This window comes from Eptatretus burgeri, chromosome 15 (assembly GCF_056783735.1).
Source record: "Eptatretus burgeri isolate ZD-2024b chromosome 15, Ebu_testis_v1, whole genome shotgun sequence".
Classification (NCBI taxonomy): Eukaryota; Metazoa; Chordata; class Myxini; order Myxiniformes; family Myxinidae; genus Eptatretus; species Eptatretus burgeri.
The window spans coordinates 7,103,492-7,121,458 of NC_140975.1; the positions used below are offsets into that span (position 1 = coordinate 7,103,492).

At 43.6% G+C, this 17,967-nt stretch overlaps 1 protein-coding gene across 5 annotated transcripts in view; it reads right to left on the reverse strand.

The window, feature by feature from the left end:
• MMS22L (MMS22 like, DNA repair protein) overlaps positions 1-17,967 on the reverse strand; it is a 384,598-nt gene that overhangs the window by 263,453 nt on the left and 103,178 nt on the right. For all 5 annotated transcript variants that reach the window (XM_085857867.1, XM_085857868.1, XM_085857866.1 and 2 more), the window contains exons 7-8: positions 9,246-9,339; positions 3,689-3,822 (exon numbers count right to left, since the gene is read on the reverse strand). In XM_085857867.1, the coding sequence (XP_085713993.1) occupies positions 3,689-3,822; positions 9,246-9,339 (228 nt within the window). The remainder of the gene's footprint in view (positions 1-3,688; positions 3,823-9,245; positions 9,340-17,967) is intronic.

Sequence of the window (17,967 nt, forward strand, 5' to 3'; positions counted from 1 at the left end):
TTTCCCTCTTGTCAAGGACGCCCGAGTCAGAAAAGCGTTTTCATTAAAAACCATCAAGGCTCCTGTCTCCACTCTCTTCCTCTTCCTCCCTCTCATTTTTGCTGTTTTGGAATGAAATCCCCATTATGCACAGTGAACATTTCAATTTGAGAACCAAAAGGAAGTCAAATCGCTGAAAGTCAACCACCTTTCCCCCATTATTCTTCTTTTTCATTCCACCAGGGAACGGAGCATTAACAAAGCCTTTTGGTTTGAGGTCCACAATCCATAAAAGGGAAACAAACCCCAAGGGTATTTGTGGGATGCAAGAAATGTGACAGCTACAATTACCATTGGAAATGTAGGAATTGTGAACCCTCAGTGAGTGGACCCCCTCATTCCCCCACCCCCCAAGAGGCTTTTTGTTCTCAAGAAAATTTTAACCCACCGGATTACTTTCGATACAGCGATGACAGGAGGGGAAAAAGACAGTCACCTTTTCAATTTATAATCTCAACTTGAAGATGTTATACTCAATGAATTTTGCATTGAACATCACAAAACAAGTTTCCCTGAAGGTGAGGGGGAAGAAGGGGGCAGAGTGGGAAGCCCCAATCCACATAAGGTGAAAAGGGGCAGATGCAAATTGTACCAATGATCCGCAACTGTGAGAGTGTGAGTTAAACTGAGAATTTCAAAAACGTTTGAGAACAAATTTAAACCAAAACAAGCTATTGAAATTTAGATATTTAATAGAAAGAAAGAAAAAAACGTTCACCGATATTTAAAAAGAAAAGAAAAAAAGACTTTACCCTGACCTACACATACAATGTTCAGTTAGAATATGGAAAACTCCATTTATCTCAATGTTTTCCCCATTGTCCCATTATGGTCCTTGGGGCATTGGGGGATGAGGTCATACATGGACATTGGCAGGATAACAATCACATGACAGTCGGGCTTGAAGCACCGCCCACTGGAATGCATGACGTCACCCAGCACAAGAATGCTTTGACAAAAAGTCTACTTTTGACTGGGTCAAATGAAATAAAACCTGCAAGTAAATTGAGATGTCATAAGAAGAATTTTAAGACTGTTAATTACGCTGACAAAAGTTTATGAGAATGCTTGAATTGATGAGAGGTAATAACATTCGGTTACAGACACCATCATCAACATAATGATAGACAGTACTTGTTCATCCATCTGTCCATGTGTAATGGTCCTTTCCACCCATTGGTTGGACAGCTGGCCTAACTCCAAACAATTGTAACCTGAAAAATCATACAACCACCATTGTGGTGCTATACGAAGCCAAAGACGTCTTCGGAGCTGTCATATTCACAATCGTCATGCCCTCCCTATAGGTTTTCTGTTCAGTGTAAAACAACCAAAGTGACTGTTAAAAGCATCATCAAATATTGAAAGGTTGGAGCGGAGAGCCGTCATGGGCCTGGTGAAGGCCATGGAACAAATAGGCCTCAGTCCTTAAGCCGCATGCCTCTGATGTCAGCAAATGAGCCAATGCAATTGGAATCTATCCAACCGATATAACCACGATATATTCTATAAGCACATAAAGTAGTGGGCATGTTTCTGCTTCAAACCCAAGTTATTATTCGCTTATCTGGAATTTACATTCCAGATAATGTATTATCGCGTATCGTCCGTCCGTACGTCAGTCTTCTTTTTCGATTTCTCCAGCCAAACTGCTGGGCCAATCCAGCTGAAATTTGGCCGGCGGTCGTGTTGGGCAGTGGTCGTGTCCGGGCGGCGGTCGTGTACGGGCCCGTCTGGGCGGCGGTCGTGTACGGGCCTTCTCCAAAAGCTGTTAGTGGTCTCCAAAAAAACCTTCTCAAAAAAAAAAAAAAAAAAAAACTTCTCCAAAAATAGCTCATAATAAAAACTACCGTGAATCTAATTCACATAATCGTGGTCATGTTGCATTAGTGCGTTAAAATTGAACCCTACGAATATGAATTGGGTGAATAAACGAATCAGCAAATTGGAATAGCACCTCAAATCCCAATAATCACTGCATGCCTTCCTGATGACAAACATACAGAAACCTCCGTATGGGTCGTTACAAAAATATGGATTTCCATAAAATACGGAAGGAGTTTCACCCACGTACAAGTCTCCACTATTTACAGTACAGTATTCCTGTCCTTACGTTTTCCAGTGCAGTGAGCTGCTTTGAATTAAAAACAGTAGGTATGATTTTGCTTCTTGCACATAACCCAGGTGTTTTTATTTTTTGCCTCTATAGAGCTGTCAGTTGCCTATACATCACCCAAATAAAAGGTACGCGTCAGGAGAACATGTAGCATGCTTGGAACAAGATCGCCCGGGGGGGGGGGGGTTGGGTTAGGTGTCGCTCTCTCCAGCTGCCACTTCCTCGCTTCCCCCCCCCCTTCCTAGCTCCCCCTCACTCCCACATTACTCCTCTCTCTCCACCCCCCCAACCCTCTACCTCCTCTCACCCCTCCCAACCCCCCTCAACCCTCTCCCTCTTTCTCACCCCTCTCCACCCCCCCCCCCAATAAGCCCATCAGTGAAGCGACAGGTTTATTTGCGAGTAATGCTAATAATACGCAGGGTATCAAGACTCATGGAAGAGCAGAACAAATGGGGCAATGGATCAACAAACAAATGAGGACAAAGGCAAAACAGTGGAAAGACAACAAATGGATGCAACACAGCGCAATTATAGGAAACTAGCCGAAACCCCGTCACAGACAGATTCCGTTCATTCAACCACCCTCACCAGCTCACCCACACTCGAGGGACATGGACTGGATAGGGTGTGCTTGCATCTGCCTACTCAGCCCCACCCCTGCCCCATCCCCCACCTTCAATTTCCTTACCCCCGCCAAAAAATTTAATTACCCCGGCCCCGCCTCTTCACTCCCCGCCCCCCATATCTTGATTCCCCGCCCCACTTGCCCCCGCCCCCTGTCCATCCCCTCACACTCAACCCCGCCTAATACACCCCAGCCCCCACCCCATCCCCCCATCTCCCGCTTTCAATTTGCTTACCCCCGCCCAAAATTTTGCTTGCCTTGCCCCCCGCCTCTTCACTCCCTGCCTCCATCTCTTCATCCTCCGCCCCCGTCTCTTCATCCCCGCCCCGTCTCTTCATCCCCGCCCCGTCTCTTCATCCTCCGCCCCCGTCTCTTCATCCCCGCCCCCGTCTCATCATCCCCACCCCCCTCTTAAATATCTAAAAACATCCCCGCTTAAATATCCATCAATCATGCTGCCAATGGATGGACTGGACGTTAAACCGGACATCCTGAGGTACAGCAAAACATTGATTCTCACCCTGCCTGCTGGACACCAGGATGATAGTTTATGGCTGGGCTGAGATTTAAACTCAGGCTACATGGCTCAGAGGCAAGTATGCCTACTTCTAGGGATCTAGGCCATCCTACTTCAGGGGATCATTGACTTCTCCCCATCCCACTTCCAACCTTGTGCTAACATTAGCAAGCAATCTTGGGTTTATGAAATTATGGAGTTACACATCATTCAAGTCATTCATGAAACATATTTTGAGTTGTAAACATGACCAATATGCATATTCCATTCTCAGCTGATAATCACACATGTTCAGTCCAACCACGAAAAAAAAAAAATGTTTTGCATGGAATTGTTGAACAGCAACCACAAACACTAAGTTGCCTGGGTTGGCACAGTTATCACCCACCTGGCCGTAGCGCCGTGCAGCCATGGCTACAAGATCGTACAATAAGCTGGTGCACTGTTCATCCAGAAGGACTGATGGGGAGGTTGCCGGGTCATAGCAATCCAACCCAAGGCCGAGAGACCACAAGCGCGAAGCTGCAAGAGATTGTCAAAAAGAAAAAAAAACACACAAAAACATTTCTGGCTGCACAAATAAAGGTCCCTTGTGTACAAATGTACTTCTGAGGTAAATATGTACAAATGATAAATTAAAAATACTCTACAGCCAAATCACTTGGTCACCGTCATGTTCAAATATCAGCTTCCTTGCTCAAAAGGTGCCTGAGATATTGCCAGGATGAGAAATAAAATAAATAAGTAATTAATAAATCGATAATAATTAATTAGTCAATTAGTCGATTAATCAAAAAATAAAAATACCGTTTTTGCCAAAGAACATCTTCACTTTTGTCCGTAAATTTCAGCTTCCTCGATCAAAGGGTGGCTGAGATATCGCCCAGACAGACAAACAAACAAGCAGTCATAGACTGGTACTTACGAAATTGTCAACTTGACCTCTGACCTTGTCTAATAAAAGCTGTCTCTCGAGAAGGTAGTGACGCAAACCAGAAGTTTATACGATGATTCTGTACCAAACCATCAAAATTCGAATGTTTTGGGGGTTTTACCTCACTGTGACCTTGACCGTTGACCGATTTTGACCAAAATCTAATCAGCGCTAGCCATCACCCTCCTGAATCACATGGTGTAATTTGACATTGGTAGCTTCTTCTGTTCTCGAGTTATCTGTACCAAACCATCAAAAATCGAATATTTGACCTCACTGTGACCTTGACCTTTGACCAAAATCTAATCAGCGCTAGCCATCAACCTCCTGAATCACGCGGTGTAATTTGACATTGGTAGCTTCTTCCGTTCTCGAGTTATCGTGCCAACAAACACACAAACAAAGAGTCCAGAAGGGATCAATATACTTACGAAATTTTTAGATTTTGTAAGTAACAAACAAACAAACAAACGGAGTGAAAACTGAGTACTCCCTTCCTTCGGGGCCCGGTGATGGCATCATGCATCACCTGGATATGGAATTGGGAAGGAGGGGTGTATAATATTCCTCGGATGATGCAGCGAGCTACGTGTGCAAGTAGCAAATTGGAATCCAATGTGGAAAAGGGGCCATCTTAAAAATTCCTAAACAATCGACGCCACTGAGCAAGGATAAAGATCATGACTGCAAAAACTATGAGGGTTACCCAAACAGAATGACACTTTTTTATCTAAAATAGAGTTCAATCAAACAGTATATTAAATTATTAATGCAACTTACAGCTACCGACGTCACTGGTTTTTCTGAGGATGCAGTTGGTTGAGAATAAAGAAATATCTGAGTTGCTCTGTATAATGGGCAGTCATGCTTCATCATGCTAACAAAATCTACTATATAAATGGCAGTCCTTCTGTCTGTTTTTTTGTAACGAATAAGCTCCTAGACCAGTGAACCGATCTTGATGAAACTTTACACATATATAGAACTAACATTCAGCTCCAGGATGCACGAAGTGGCTCTCCATAAGAATGAAAATAAAAATATTTAAATATATATATATATATATATATATATAATAAAATTTCCATTAGAAAAAAATGGCTTTCGAATAATGCGCCGGCGTATTAATCATAACAAAAGGCTTCATGGTTAAAAACGCTAGGGTTTTTTGAAATACAAAATGTTCGTATTCGTTGACTTTTTAAACATACACATTCTCCTACTGTTATTTGAATTCTCGAACTGCACGCACACGGCAACAGTTAACTGCTGATCGATCTGCTCATGAAAGAGCCAGGCAAGCGGAGTCAGCTGCAGAGAGAGAGAGAGAGTCGTCTTACTGCTGATATATCTGCTCATGAACGAGCCAGGCAAGCAGAGTCGGCTGCAGAGAGAGAGAGAGCGTCGCCTAACTGCAAATAAAGCGTCACACCGACAGGCGAGAGAAGCACAAAACTCACGTTCCAGCTTTCTCGGTCCGGGTTTTGGCAGGACATCAAGGACAGTTGCCACTGCTGCTAGAAACATTGAGTGGTTCAAGGCCGCCTTCAACTATGACCTATCTGAGGATTACGGCAGCATAAAGCCTTCCTTCCATAAATCTGAGGAATAAAAGAAGCCTTCCTAATTTTCTCCATACAACTAATGCCTCAGTCTAACTAGCGTGAGGAAAATAGGGCAAATTTCCCGGGTATTACCGGATACTCCAGCGAGTATAACATAATTCCAAATTAAAATGGTAGTGATCTCTCCAATATCATCAGAGCAAATTAAGAATGTAAATAAGTGTTGCATAAGAATCTGTAACACGAGCTTGAAAAAGAAAAAGAAAAAGAAAAGAAAAGATTAAATACATATTGTTGCGGAAATGGCTCCGAGGGGGTTAAAACGGTTTAATATAACTCGAGTTATTGCTTAGTACGAGTTTAGATAAGTGAGGTGATTTAATGTGATAAAGAAAATGCATCACTCTTCGTAATGCAAGCTCTGTCAACTCTCCTTAATGTTTGGGTCTAAAACCACATCTTCCTTAACCATTGTTGTTCTACCCTCTGTAATCTGTCGAATATCAATTTGACAGGAATAGCAAGTTGCGTGCCACGAAAAGCACTCGTTTAAGCATGAATCGGCTGCCAGAAGCTTCAAGGACGAGCTGTGAAGTGCAGAGGCATGGCCTCCACGCAAGTAATGTTGATGCAGCCAATGGGTGCGGAGTTGGCAGAGTCAGGCGACACCATGGGGGGAGGGGAAACCCAAGGATATAAAAACTGGAACAAGTGGAAATCGCGTGAAATGTGGGTAGGCCTGACGAGAGAAGCAGCGGGAAGTCGTTACAGTGCGTCTCCTCGAAGCGTCATCTCCACGATCAAGATCTCAACAATCCACGCCCAGGACTTGTCTTTTCTCACCATCTGGTTAGTGCTGTGCCACACAGTTGCAAGAACTGCACAGACGGGCTTTCTCTGTTTCCCATCGAGGCGCAGCAACAACATTGCTGTGTCCTGTCCGTTCTTCTTGTGTCCTCTCGTGGAATGAATGAGGCTTTAAAACTTAGGTATTTGAAGATTTTTTTGTTCGAACATTGTTTTCGGGGCGAGGAGTGGGTTTTTAAATTTCAAGTGTCTGCTTCTCCTCATTGTAAACCCTGCCCCATTTTGAAGTAAACCATTACAATTCACTTGGTCTGTGGAAATGTAATTGCCACGATCGCACAAGTCTGTGAAAGGGCAGATTGGGTTTGGGACTATTAGCATCCAGTGCAAGACCATGCTGGCGTCCGAGAAATCACCACTCGGGTTGCCACGTTGGGACCTTTGGACACCTGGTGCCAAGGCATATTTTCCCGATTGGATTAGGTTCCCCACGGAGTAGGTAACGTGGCATTTTAGGCCCGGGACCCTGCTCGGAGCAAAACTCAGTTGGCCGGCACGAACACGTTTAGTGATACATCGAGATTCGAACTGGGGCAACCGGTACGGATGCGTTGGCTAAAACTTTGGTGCCAGTTGAGTGCAAAATGGAACCGATGAGCGGGAAACAGTTTCCCAGAAGTGTAATTTTATCGAGCGCACGGTTCAGTGCTAAATTTAGTGTGGCATAATGGAGAGCGATCATGGCTGTTCAAACTTGGGGGAGGGTCACTGGACTGACGCCACTGTGGCCCCAATATAAATGGAGTAGAGCAGCCAGTGAAGGAGTTTCCCCGTGACCCAGTTGTCCCGAACTCCCAATAAACCCAGAAATCCCCAGAAGCAGCAGCAGCAGGGCTTCATCGCCAGGTGCCGTGGACATTGGCCTTTTTGATGGCCATGTTTAACAAAACGAAGGTTTGCCTGGCTAGGCAGGACAGTAGAAGAGCTGAGCTTGTGGGGGAAATAAAGACCAACAGGACTGTCCAGGCTAACATGGGGGCCGAGCTGACGACTGAAATAAAGGCTGGCCAGGCCGCATTGGAGGGCAGCCAGGACAACTTGGCGGCGTCTTTGGCAGACGTGTGACACATGCAGCAGTGGATGGCCACCTGTCTGGCAGGAATAATAGGGGGATTCAGGCCATGGTAAGGGGCACAGTAAGGGTTGCCAGGGGAGTCGTAAAAAGATGGTCATGGTGGAAAGTAAAGGGAACACAGGTAGGTTGGAAACAGAACAGAAATATAGAAAACAGATAACGGCAGAGCAGGAGATAAATGAAGTTTAAACAAAGACAAATGGAAATAAAATGGAAACCATGCCAGAGAGGTTAAAAGGGGAAAGGGGGGGGGAGAGAAATGAAAATAAAAATGAAAAAAATTACCCCCGTGTGGGGGTGACGGTCATCTCTATAATGTTTTTTACCATCATAATCGATGAACCGTTGCCAGATATCTCCTAAAATGGCAGACGAGATAGGTTTTGAAAATGGCGACTTTCACAACTTTCGTGACCTCGTGACCTTGACCTCGAATCCAGGAAAAATACGTCGTTGGGTATCACTCATCGACCTCTACCCACATACCAAACTTCATCAAGATCGAAAGTAAAAAGTTTTCTTTGTACGGGGAGGTGTTTTTGACCATCTTCCAGGTTACGTGGTGGCCAAACGGGACGGAAATTTTAAAATCTGTCCGGTTAGATACAAGATAATATTTTTTACTATCATAATCAATAAACAGTTGCCGAATATCTTGTAGAATGGCAGACGAGATAGGTTTTGAAAATGGCGATTTTTATAACTTACGTGACCTCGTGACCTTGACCCTGACCTCAAACCCAGACAAAAGTTATATCATTGTGCAACACTCATCGACCTCTACCCACATACTAAGTTTCATCAAGACCGGAAAGAAAAATTGTTGACGGACGGACAGACGGACGGACGGACATTTGGTCCGGCTTTATTAGGTCATCTCGTTAGAGATGACCTAAAAAGGAAGGCAGAACTGAGAAAGAGATTAGATGAAATGGTACCAGAAGGATAGAAAGAGAGGAGGTTGAAGGATGGCCTGGGGGCAGAGAGGTGCAAGGTGCAGGCAGCCCCACTGGTGCAGAGACCTGTGCAAGGAAAGCTAGACGAGCAGCACGATCGCAAGGTGGAGTCGGCATTTGACGCAGCAGTGAACAGGTACGTGGACACAGAGTAAAGAAGGGAGTCCAGATAATGGAGGCCTGGATGGGGACACTTCCCAGGAGGTGCTCGAGTATGCGTTCATGATGAACTCTGCAAGCAAGTTGCTGGATCTGCACTCAAGCCCACAACATGGATATGCACGGCGGAGGTTGAACGGCCGGTTTGCATACGGTAAGCCTCAGCACATGGCGAGCTGCCGTGCAGCGAGACTGAAGCTGCGTGGCCCGTGCAGGGGTGATTGCACATGTGAGAGTGTAGTCGAGCGAGTGTGGTGAACGTGGCGCCTTTCCCATAACAATATAGTCCGGGGGGAGGGGGGGTGGGTGAGTGAGGGTTCAGGAGTTGCAATTACAAAGACGGCCTCTTCGTTCAACAATCATCTCCCGAAACAAAAAAAGGAGATTACCAGCTGTGCAGTGAGAAAGGATCTGTAAGATTTCCAACACACTCCAACGCAAGTCCAGGTGGAGGTGAAGTAGGTACCATGATGGGCTGAACACCTGCAGGTCAAGAGAGTGCACAAATATCAATTTGAATTCGACCAAAATTACAAAAATAATTAACGAATAACATTAAGAGCCTCTAATTAAAGTGCAACTTAACTTTTATAAACGAGAAGTTAAAATAAGTTTACTCTCTGAACAACAACAACAAAAGTCAGCATAATTTATCCTCATAACACAAACACACGGCTTGAGTTGAATTTAATATAATTATTCAAATGGAGTTACAAGGAAGGAACGGTCCATTTGTCCTGTTACCAATGTGTGTTTTTTTTGTTTTTTTTTTACCCCGCATAAACGAAGTGAAAAGCAGGTTTAAGCAATTGGTTCATGTCAATTCGTCTGTAAACTTCAGTTTATATTCGAGAAACAACTTATTTAAATTGAATGTAATATTTTGAACACGAATCGGAAGACAAGTTTGCTGTGTAACAGGACTTTGTTTCTGAATTCGTCCCGACGCACATACGAAGAGGGGAGCAACATAATTATTTCAGTCTGTTTTGCCTGCTTGGCAGTCAAACAAAATTGAAATTCATTTCAAACAGGAAACTTACTGTTTTTCAGGACGTCATAAAGGACACAAACAACAGGCACGAATAATGAATGTAACGTGTTAGATCGGGTGCTGTAATAGACCGCATCAATGGCAGTAAATTTAGGAATTAATTTATTGATACAACTTTTAGTCTTTATTGGTTCATGAGTCAGTAAGTGACCACTATATTCATTATGGGTGTGTGTCTCTCTGTCTGTCTGTCTGTCTATCTGTCTGTCCCGAGCATAGCTCCATGGGTTTTGATCCGATCCTGATAAAATTTGGGTGGGAGGGTTATATCATGATCTAGTTGTGTTTTCCTGAGAATGGGCATGCTGCAGCCATTATGGGCGGAGCCACTCCCAAAAAACATGTGTTTTTGGGGGGTAGCTGATTTCAAGTTACATCTTCTCCGAGGGGGTTTGTCGAATCTGGCAGGGGTTTCGGAATTTGGTTAGCCCAATGGCAGCTGCATAGCCCCACGGAGCTCGATTTTTTTCATTTTCATCCCAAGGTCAAGGTCACGAACTTAGAAAATGTCAAAAAAAATCAATAAATTGGGCATCGAGCTCCTAGGGTTTTCAACTGTTTCGAATGAAAGTTGGTATGCAAGTAGTGCTCTTCGAGTACTACAACTTTCATCATTTATGTTTTTCCCGATTCCCGTCAGTTTGGCCGTGGCGTCCCCTCGAAGGTCAAAAAAATTAAAGGCGAACCGTGTACATTGCTCGTGAACCATCACCGTCTTCAGACTTGTTTTATTTGAATTTAATTCTAAACTCCTGGAAAATGCCACGAATAGCAAATAACGGGGCATTGTTTCAATGGAAAAATGGGGGATACGTCCCTGGCGGTTAGTAGGCTGCCAAAAATACCGCGAATGGCGAAGCCGCGAATGTTGACACTGCAAATTGTTTCAATGGGAAAAAGGGGGAAAGGTTCCGGCGGTTCCCGATTAATGAAAAATGCAACAAATGGTGAATCGGCAAATGGTGAGGCCGCGACTGTCACGCATTGATTCAATAGAAAAAAGGGGGAATGGGTTCCGGGCGGTTCCCGATTCATTGGGGAAACTTAGAATGATAAAATAATTTCGACTGCAAATGCACATGATTACAGTTTCATAAAATATGCTTACAAATAAAAGGAATTAAAAAAAAGGCAACACCAGTTACCGTTCCCAATGTTTATTGAAGGAATGTGATTAATGGCTTATTAAAAGTGATTAACAAACTGTAGCATAAAATATAATTTTTTTTAAAAACAGCAGCAGCAGTTACTGTTTGAAATTTTTATTTGCACAAACACACTAAACTTTTCAAATGATGACGATGATGATGACTTAAAATCCAGTGAACTCATTGGAGTCATCTGAAGACCACACATGTGAAGGTGGTGCTGAGTCATGCACCAAAAGGAATGTAGATGAGGGCGCTGAAGCAGGTAAGGATCCTGATGAGTCGCTCACTGAAGGATAGGCAGACGAGTGCTGGTGTTCCTGAGGTGGACAGACCAAGGTGGATGAACTCCATGATAAGAAAGCTGCCTGGCAGATTTCCACAGGTTTCAATGTAGCTCCTTCTATGAGAGCATCACATCATCCAACCCCCTTGTGAACTTGAGGTAACACTGCATGACCGGATCAGCATCTAACATCCTTTCCAAAACTGACCGCATGTCCCGCAGTACCAAACCCAGGAACTTGACTGAGAGTTTGGACCTCGACACCTCTTCCTCATCACTGCCCACGTCCTCCTCCTTCTCCTACTCTTCGGAAACTTTGGTAATGGCTCCCAAATCCTCCTCGGTGAGCTCTAGGGCATACGAGGCGATAACAGCATCCAACTCCTCAGGCTCCGTGTCGTCAAAGCATCCCGGATGTGGGTGACCACTTTATTGCTCGGTACAGTGCTTGCCGCAACACTTTCTTGGATTGCCTTCTTGTTTTCCCGTATGTAGTGAACGGGGATTTGTTTACTCCATAATGTCTGCACACAGAAGCCACAACCTGTCCTCTCAACAGCTGGTCAAGCCTGGTGTTGGCTTTGTGGTTAGGGTGGCTGGCTTGGGATCTTAGGGTCCTGAATTCAAGTCCCATTTTCCACTGAATTAACACCAGGTGGGGTCGACTCAGCCTGTCATCCTTCCGAGGTCGGCGAAATGAGGACCAATGTACTGGTATAGGGGCATAGCATCAGCAGCATAGTCACGCCCCAACAAAATGATAGCTACCTGGCAGCCAAGCTACCATACGCAAGACGACGAACAGCCGGTCCAACAGACCCACTTTGCGACTCAGAGCCATTACTTTCTTCTGCCTCTTGGCAGTCGAAGCATCTCCGGCACTGGTTTTGGCTCTGTTGCCATGTTTGATAAATGAGTGGAACGAGAGGCAAAACACCTGTCAAGGGAGCAGGATGAGAAGAGTATTGAGACACAGGACACACTGCAGGTATTGTGAGTTTCTGTGGGAGGAGTGAGTAATCTGCCCATTGGTTGTGGGGTAATGGTGACGGATGAAATGTTTTACCAGATATACTCAGTACATACAGCTCGCTTATAACATGCCTGGTGGAAAAGATATGTTTTCGAACCTTGTTATGTACGCGGCTCGTGGAAGATATGTTTTTGCGTACTCGTACACTACAGTATGTACATACAGCTTGTTCATAGTGCAGCTCGTGGGCGATATGTTTTTGAACTGTTTTATGTGCGAAACTCGTGGAATTTTTTTTTTCATTTGCGAAAAACCGCGAATACGCGAAAGCACAGGGCTGTGAATGTCGAAGCAGGTCGCATTTTGTGAACCGCGAATACATGGGGTCTGGAAGGGTGAGCAGGGAAAGGGTGAGCGGGGAAAGGGTGAAGAGTAAATCTGCAAATAGTGGAGTATGACTGTACTTGAACTTTTGATCTGTTTGTTTGTCCACGTGAGTGTTTTTCTCTGCAACCGTTTGGTGGATTCAGACATATTTTCAGCATGGGAGCGACTACTCATGTAGAATGTTTTTATGATAATTATGATGTCCTCAGTCACGTGGGTGGCAACCATGTTGGAAAAAGGAAAAACTTTGGACCTCTGTTTCTCCGAAACCACACCAAGGAAAATATTGAAACTTAGCACATGGCAAATCCTCCGCATGGCTTGTAAATGCACCACAAGTTGAAAAGCACAGATGTGAAGAGAAAAATGGATGGAATTGAGGAATGTTCTTGCATGAAACATGACAGTTCCAACAAATACTCCTCATGTCTGACTTCATATACAGTAAACCCTCCAATATCATGGGGGTTAGGTTCCTGGAAAATGCCATGATAGTTAAAACTGTGATTGTAGAAACCAAGGGGCAATGGGAAAAGGGGGTTTCGGTTCCTGGGCTTCGAGAAAATATAGAGGAAGATAGACAGCAACCAGAAATATACACATTACAATTGAAAAAAACATATACATATATTTTACAAAGCATACTAACATTGAAACAAGTCTGAAGACGATGATGTAGATTGTTTCAGAAGTCAAGGATGAGACAATGTGATAATGTTTGACCAAGTTATAAAAATGATCAACATGATGTGGTACGAGTGACAGGTTATTAGCTGCAAAATGTCGAAAACCCGGTTTCATTCAACAACTTTCAAAATTTGACCTTTGCATAACCTTTAAAGGTCACAAAACAATGTTGTGGACATTAAAATAAGGAAACACGATACGTGCTATAGCTTATTGGAGTTAGTTCGTTGAAGGTCGAAAACCCGGTTCGATTCCCACAACTTTGAAAATTTGACCTTTGTGAACTTTAAAAGGTCAAAGGTCATTGATTTTGTCCTTTGGTGCAAAACTTCCTCTGGAACATTCCAGGAACAATACAACGTCATATAGGCTTTATGGCATTTCGCACTCCTCGGATTATCCATACTTTGATGAAATCAGCGTAAAAACAAACTTGAAGGGGGCGCCACGGGCAAGCTGTTCGAGATAGAGCAAAATAGTTTCAAGACTTTAGGTGGGCAATGACCTCTAGATTATGCATAAAAATTGTCATTCCAGCTCTCAAAGTTTGGGCGGTCGTATGATTTTTAGGTCAAAATTCGAAATTTTCTAAGTTCGTGACCTTGTGGCCTTGACCTTGGGACGAAAATGAAAAAAAAAAAAAAATTAAAAAAAAAATCGAGCTCCGTGGGGCTATGCACGTGCCATTGGGCTAACCAAATACCGAAACCCCTGCTAGATTCGACAAACCCCTCGGAGAAGATGGATTTTTATGTCAAAATTCGCAATTTTCTAAGTTCGTGACCTTGACCTTGGGATGAAAATGAAAAAAAAAAAAAAAAAAAAAAAACGAGCTCCATGGGGCTATGCAGGTGCCATTGGGCTAACCGAATACTGAAACCCCTGCCAGATTCGACAAACCCCCTAGGTCCTAGAAGATGCAAATTGAAATTGGCTTCCCCCTAAAAACACAATTCGCAATTTTCTAAGTTCGTGACCTTGTGGCCTTGACCTTGGGACGAAAATGAAAAATCGAGCTCCATGGGGCTATGCAGGTGCCATTGGGCTAACCGAATACTGAAACCCCTGCCAGATTCGACAAACCCCCTAGGTCCTAGAAGATGCAAATTGAAATTGGCTTCCCCCTAAAAACACAATTCGCAATTTTCTAAGTTCGTGACCTTGTGGCCTTGACCTTGGGACGAAAATGAAAAATCGAGCTCTGTGGGGCTATGCAGGTGCCATTGGGCTAACCAAATACTGAAACCCCTGTCAGATTCGACAAACTCCCAAGAAGTAGACATGTTAAGTGACATTTGATTTCAAATCGTAATGCAAATGTCCCCTTTGGCAGGGAAGTTCCTTGGGGTCATAGAAACAAATTTATCCAAAGACACATGTCATATCTCAAAATCCAAGATGGCCGCCGTCGACCATTTTGGAAAACATGGCCCAGTCATCGCTCATGAAGCGTTTGTCATAGAAACTATTATGAAACATGTTTTCTAACCAACTTGAGGTCACTGAACTCATTTCCGGTGACAATATTGCTTTCTGATGGATTTAAAGGTCAAATCATAGACAACAATTTTGATTTCTGATGGATTTAAAGGTCAAATCATAGACAAAAATACATAAATGTTACATTTTTTCTAAAATGTATGAGAAAAAAAAAATGTGAGATCGAGACATGACTTAACATGTCTACTACATGATGGTTAGGTCAGACCCAACTCAGAAATGGTTTTGTCATGGTGAATTTAACTTCACATGAGTTAGACACATAATGTATCTATGTTATGTGACCTTTAATTTTTAATTTTTACTTTCAGATTCAAAGTGACTAATCCAAATGAAATCCGATAACTGTGAAAGCACGCCTGCCACGATGGACTGGAGCCTATGTTTTATATGTCAATCAGACGAGACTCATAATCCAACTTCGCATCCCTGATCATCTGTTAAATTGAGAAACAATCCTGAAAGACTTTCAGCCACTTCCAGACAGGTTGTGAACAATATCCAGGAACTCAATGAATTAGGTGAGCTGCCTGATTTTGTATTCGTAGAGAATACTGGTGACAGTGATACTCAGAATATAGTGCAGCTGATGATGTCTAATCATGTCGTGTGGCACAAAGCTTGCAGGAATGCTGTCGACAATCAGAAAGTGCAGAGAGCCAGGAATAAGCATCAAGGACAAGAGTCATTTAGCCCGGTAAAAACTCGTGCAGCCAGGTCAGTCACACAGACATCACCCTCTACATCTTTGAGTGAACCAGTTGACGCTCCGTGTCTCTTTTGTGATGAAGTTGGCAACAAGAAAGAGCTCAGAAAAGCTGCTACACTTGGCTTGGATTAAAAAAAAAATCAATGACTGTGCTCAGCTGTTGGGTGACAAACGCCTGTTGTCTAAACTGTCCGCTGGTGACTTGATCGCTATCAATGCTGTCTATCATCGTGCGTGCCTGACTCGGCTGTATAGGAAAGTGGAGACGGTCGGATGTGACATCACTGATAGTCGTAACACGCAGGTGATGTGAGCACATGTTCTCAATGAGTTACTTGACTTTATTGAAGATAACCATGGTTCAGGGGAGTCGCTAGCAATGGCTCACTTGACGACCCTTTATGATAAGCGTATTGCTGCTCTCGGCTTTCCCTAAATCAAATGCAATACAACACGCCTTAGAGAGGACATTGAGCGCATGATTCCTGACATCAAGGCAGTAAAGATTAACCGTTGCTGGTCTCTTGTTTTCGACGATGACCTATCCAAAGCTATAGTTGATAATATGAAAGACAATACATCAACTGAAGTCTCCACCCTGCACAAAGCAGCCAAGATCCTCCGTTGAGAATATCTTCAAATGCGGCAAGCTTTTACGGGTTCCTTCTCAACCTCATCTGAAGCTGAATCAATCCCAACCACTCTGCATTCATTCCTGTACATGCTTCTTGATGGACCATCTATCGATCAGCCATCTCCTGGATCTAAGAAGTCCATGGTTGCAACATCATTTGGGCAGCAGATAATATTCAACTCAGTTGCATGCAGATCCAAGAAACGTGACAGTGTTCCACGTCACAACAGAGATAGGGAAACACCAGCTACGCTGTATATGGCTATGAAAGTACATCTTCAAACTGGCCGTGAATCTCAAATCGATGATTTGCATCGGCGAGGGTTGTGCATCTCGTATGACCGTATTTTTATTTCTTGAATCGCACACATTTTATTAGCTATCTATACATTCTATCTAATCGTTAATTTATCTTGTCACTTCAGAGTGGACACGTGTGGGGTAATACCCTCGTGAAAGCACCAGCTCCAGTATCTCCAACACAATGGGGATGGCAGCAAGAAACACCAGACTTTGCGCCAACTCCAGTCTACACAACTCCCACCATTTTGCGGGACTTGCCAGAGCTTGCCATTTGCAAGTGTAAGACTGAATGTAAAGCTCCTTGTAAGTGCTGCGTGCAGAGACAGCGCTGTATGCTTCTCTGCAGATGTCAAGGTTCGTGCACCCACACTGGCAGGATGTACCAGGACAAGGGAGGAGAAGAGGAAGAACTTGTGTAATGACGACATTGTGCGATGGATAATCTAATTACCTCAAATTTTCTGTATGTGAAAAACAATAAAATTCGTTATAATTTGTATTATTTTTTATATTTCACCTTTAAATGCATCTGAAATGCATAGCTTATGCTGGAAATGAATTCAGCGACCTCAATTTAGCTAGAATTAACATGTGTCATAATAGTTTCTATGACAAACGGTTCATGAGCTATGACTGGGCCATGTTTTCCAAAATGGTTGACGGTGGCCATCTTGGATTTTGAGATATGATGCGTCTTTGGATAAATTTGTTTCGATGACCCTCAGGAATTTCCATGCCAAAGGGGACATTTGCATCATGATTTGAAGTCAACACCCTATTTTGTGCACTTATATTAACATGTCTACTATCGGAGAAGATGCAAATTGAAATCAGCTACCCCGAAAAAAAAACATGTTTTTTGGGCGTGGCTGTGCCCATAATGGGCGCACCATGCCAATTTTCAGGAAAACACAACTAGATCATGATATAAACCTCCCACCAAAATTTTATCAGGATCGGATCAAAACCCACGGAGCTATACTTGGGACAGACAGACAGACAGACACACAACAATAACAAATATAGTAGTCACTTATTTTTTTCGTGAAAATATTTTTTCACTTTTTTCGTGAACCAATAAACATGTAAATACAATAAATATGGTGTATATTAAACTAAAACACAAGTTTCCCATTTAAATTAATTAAAGAACAGCAAGGTGGTGAAGGTCTGAACATTACATACTCACACTATACTCTGCCATAAGTAGAAAACACAAGACTTAGCTCGGGATGATGCTGTTAGAGGGGGTGGGTGTAGAGTGGGAAGGGGGGGGGGACGAGTGTAGAGCGGGAAGGGGGGAGAGTAGAGCGGGAAGGGGGGAGTGTAGAGCGGGAAGGGGGGAGTGTAGAGTGGGAAGGGGGGAGTGTAGAGTGGGAAGGGGGGGGCATAGAACGGGAAGCTGGAAAAAGGTGAATAGGGAGTGGGGA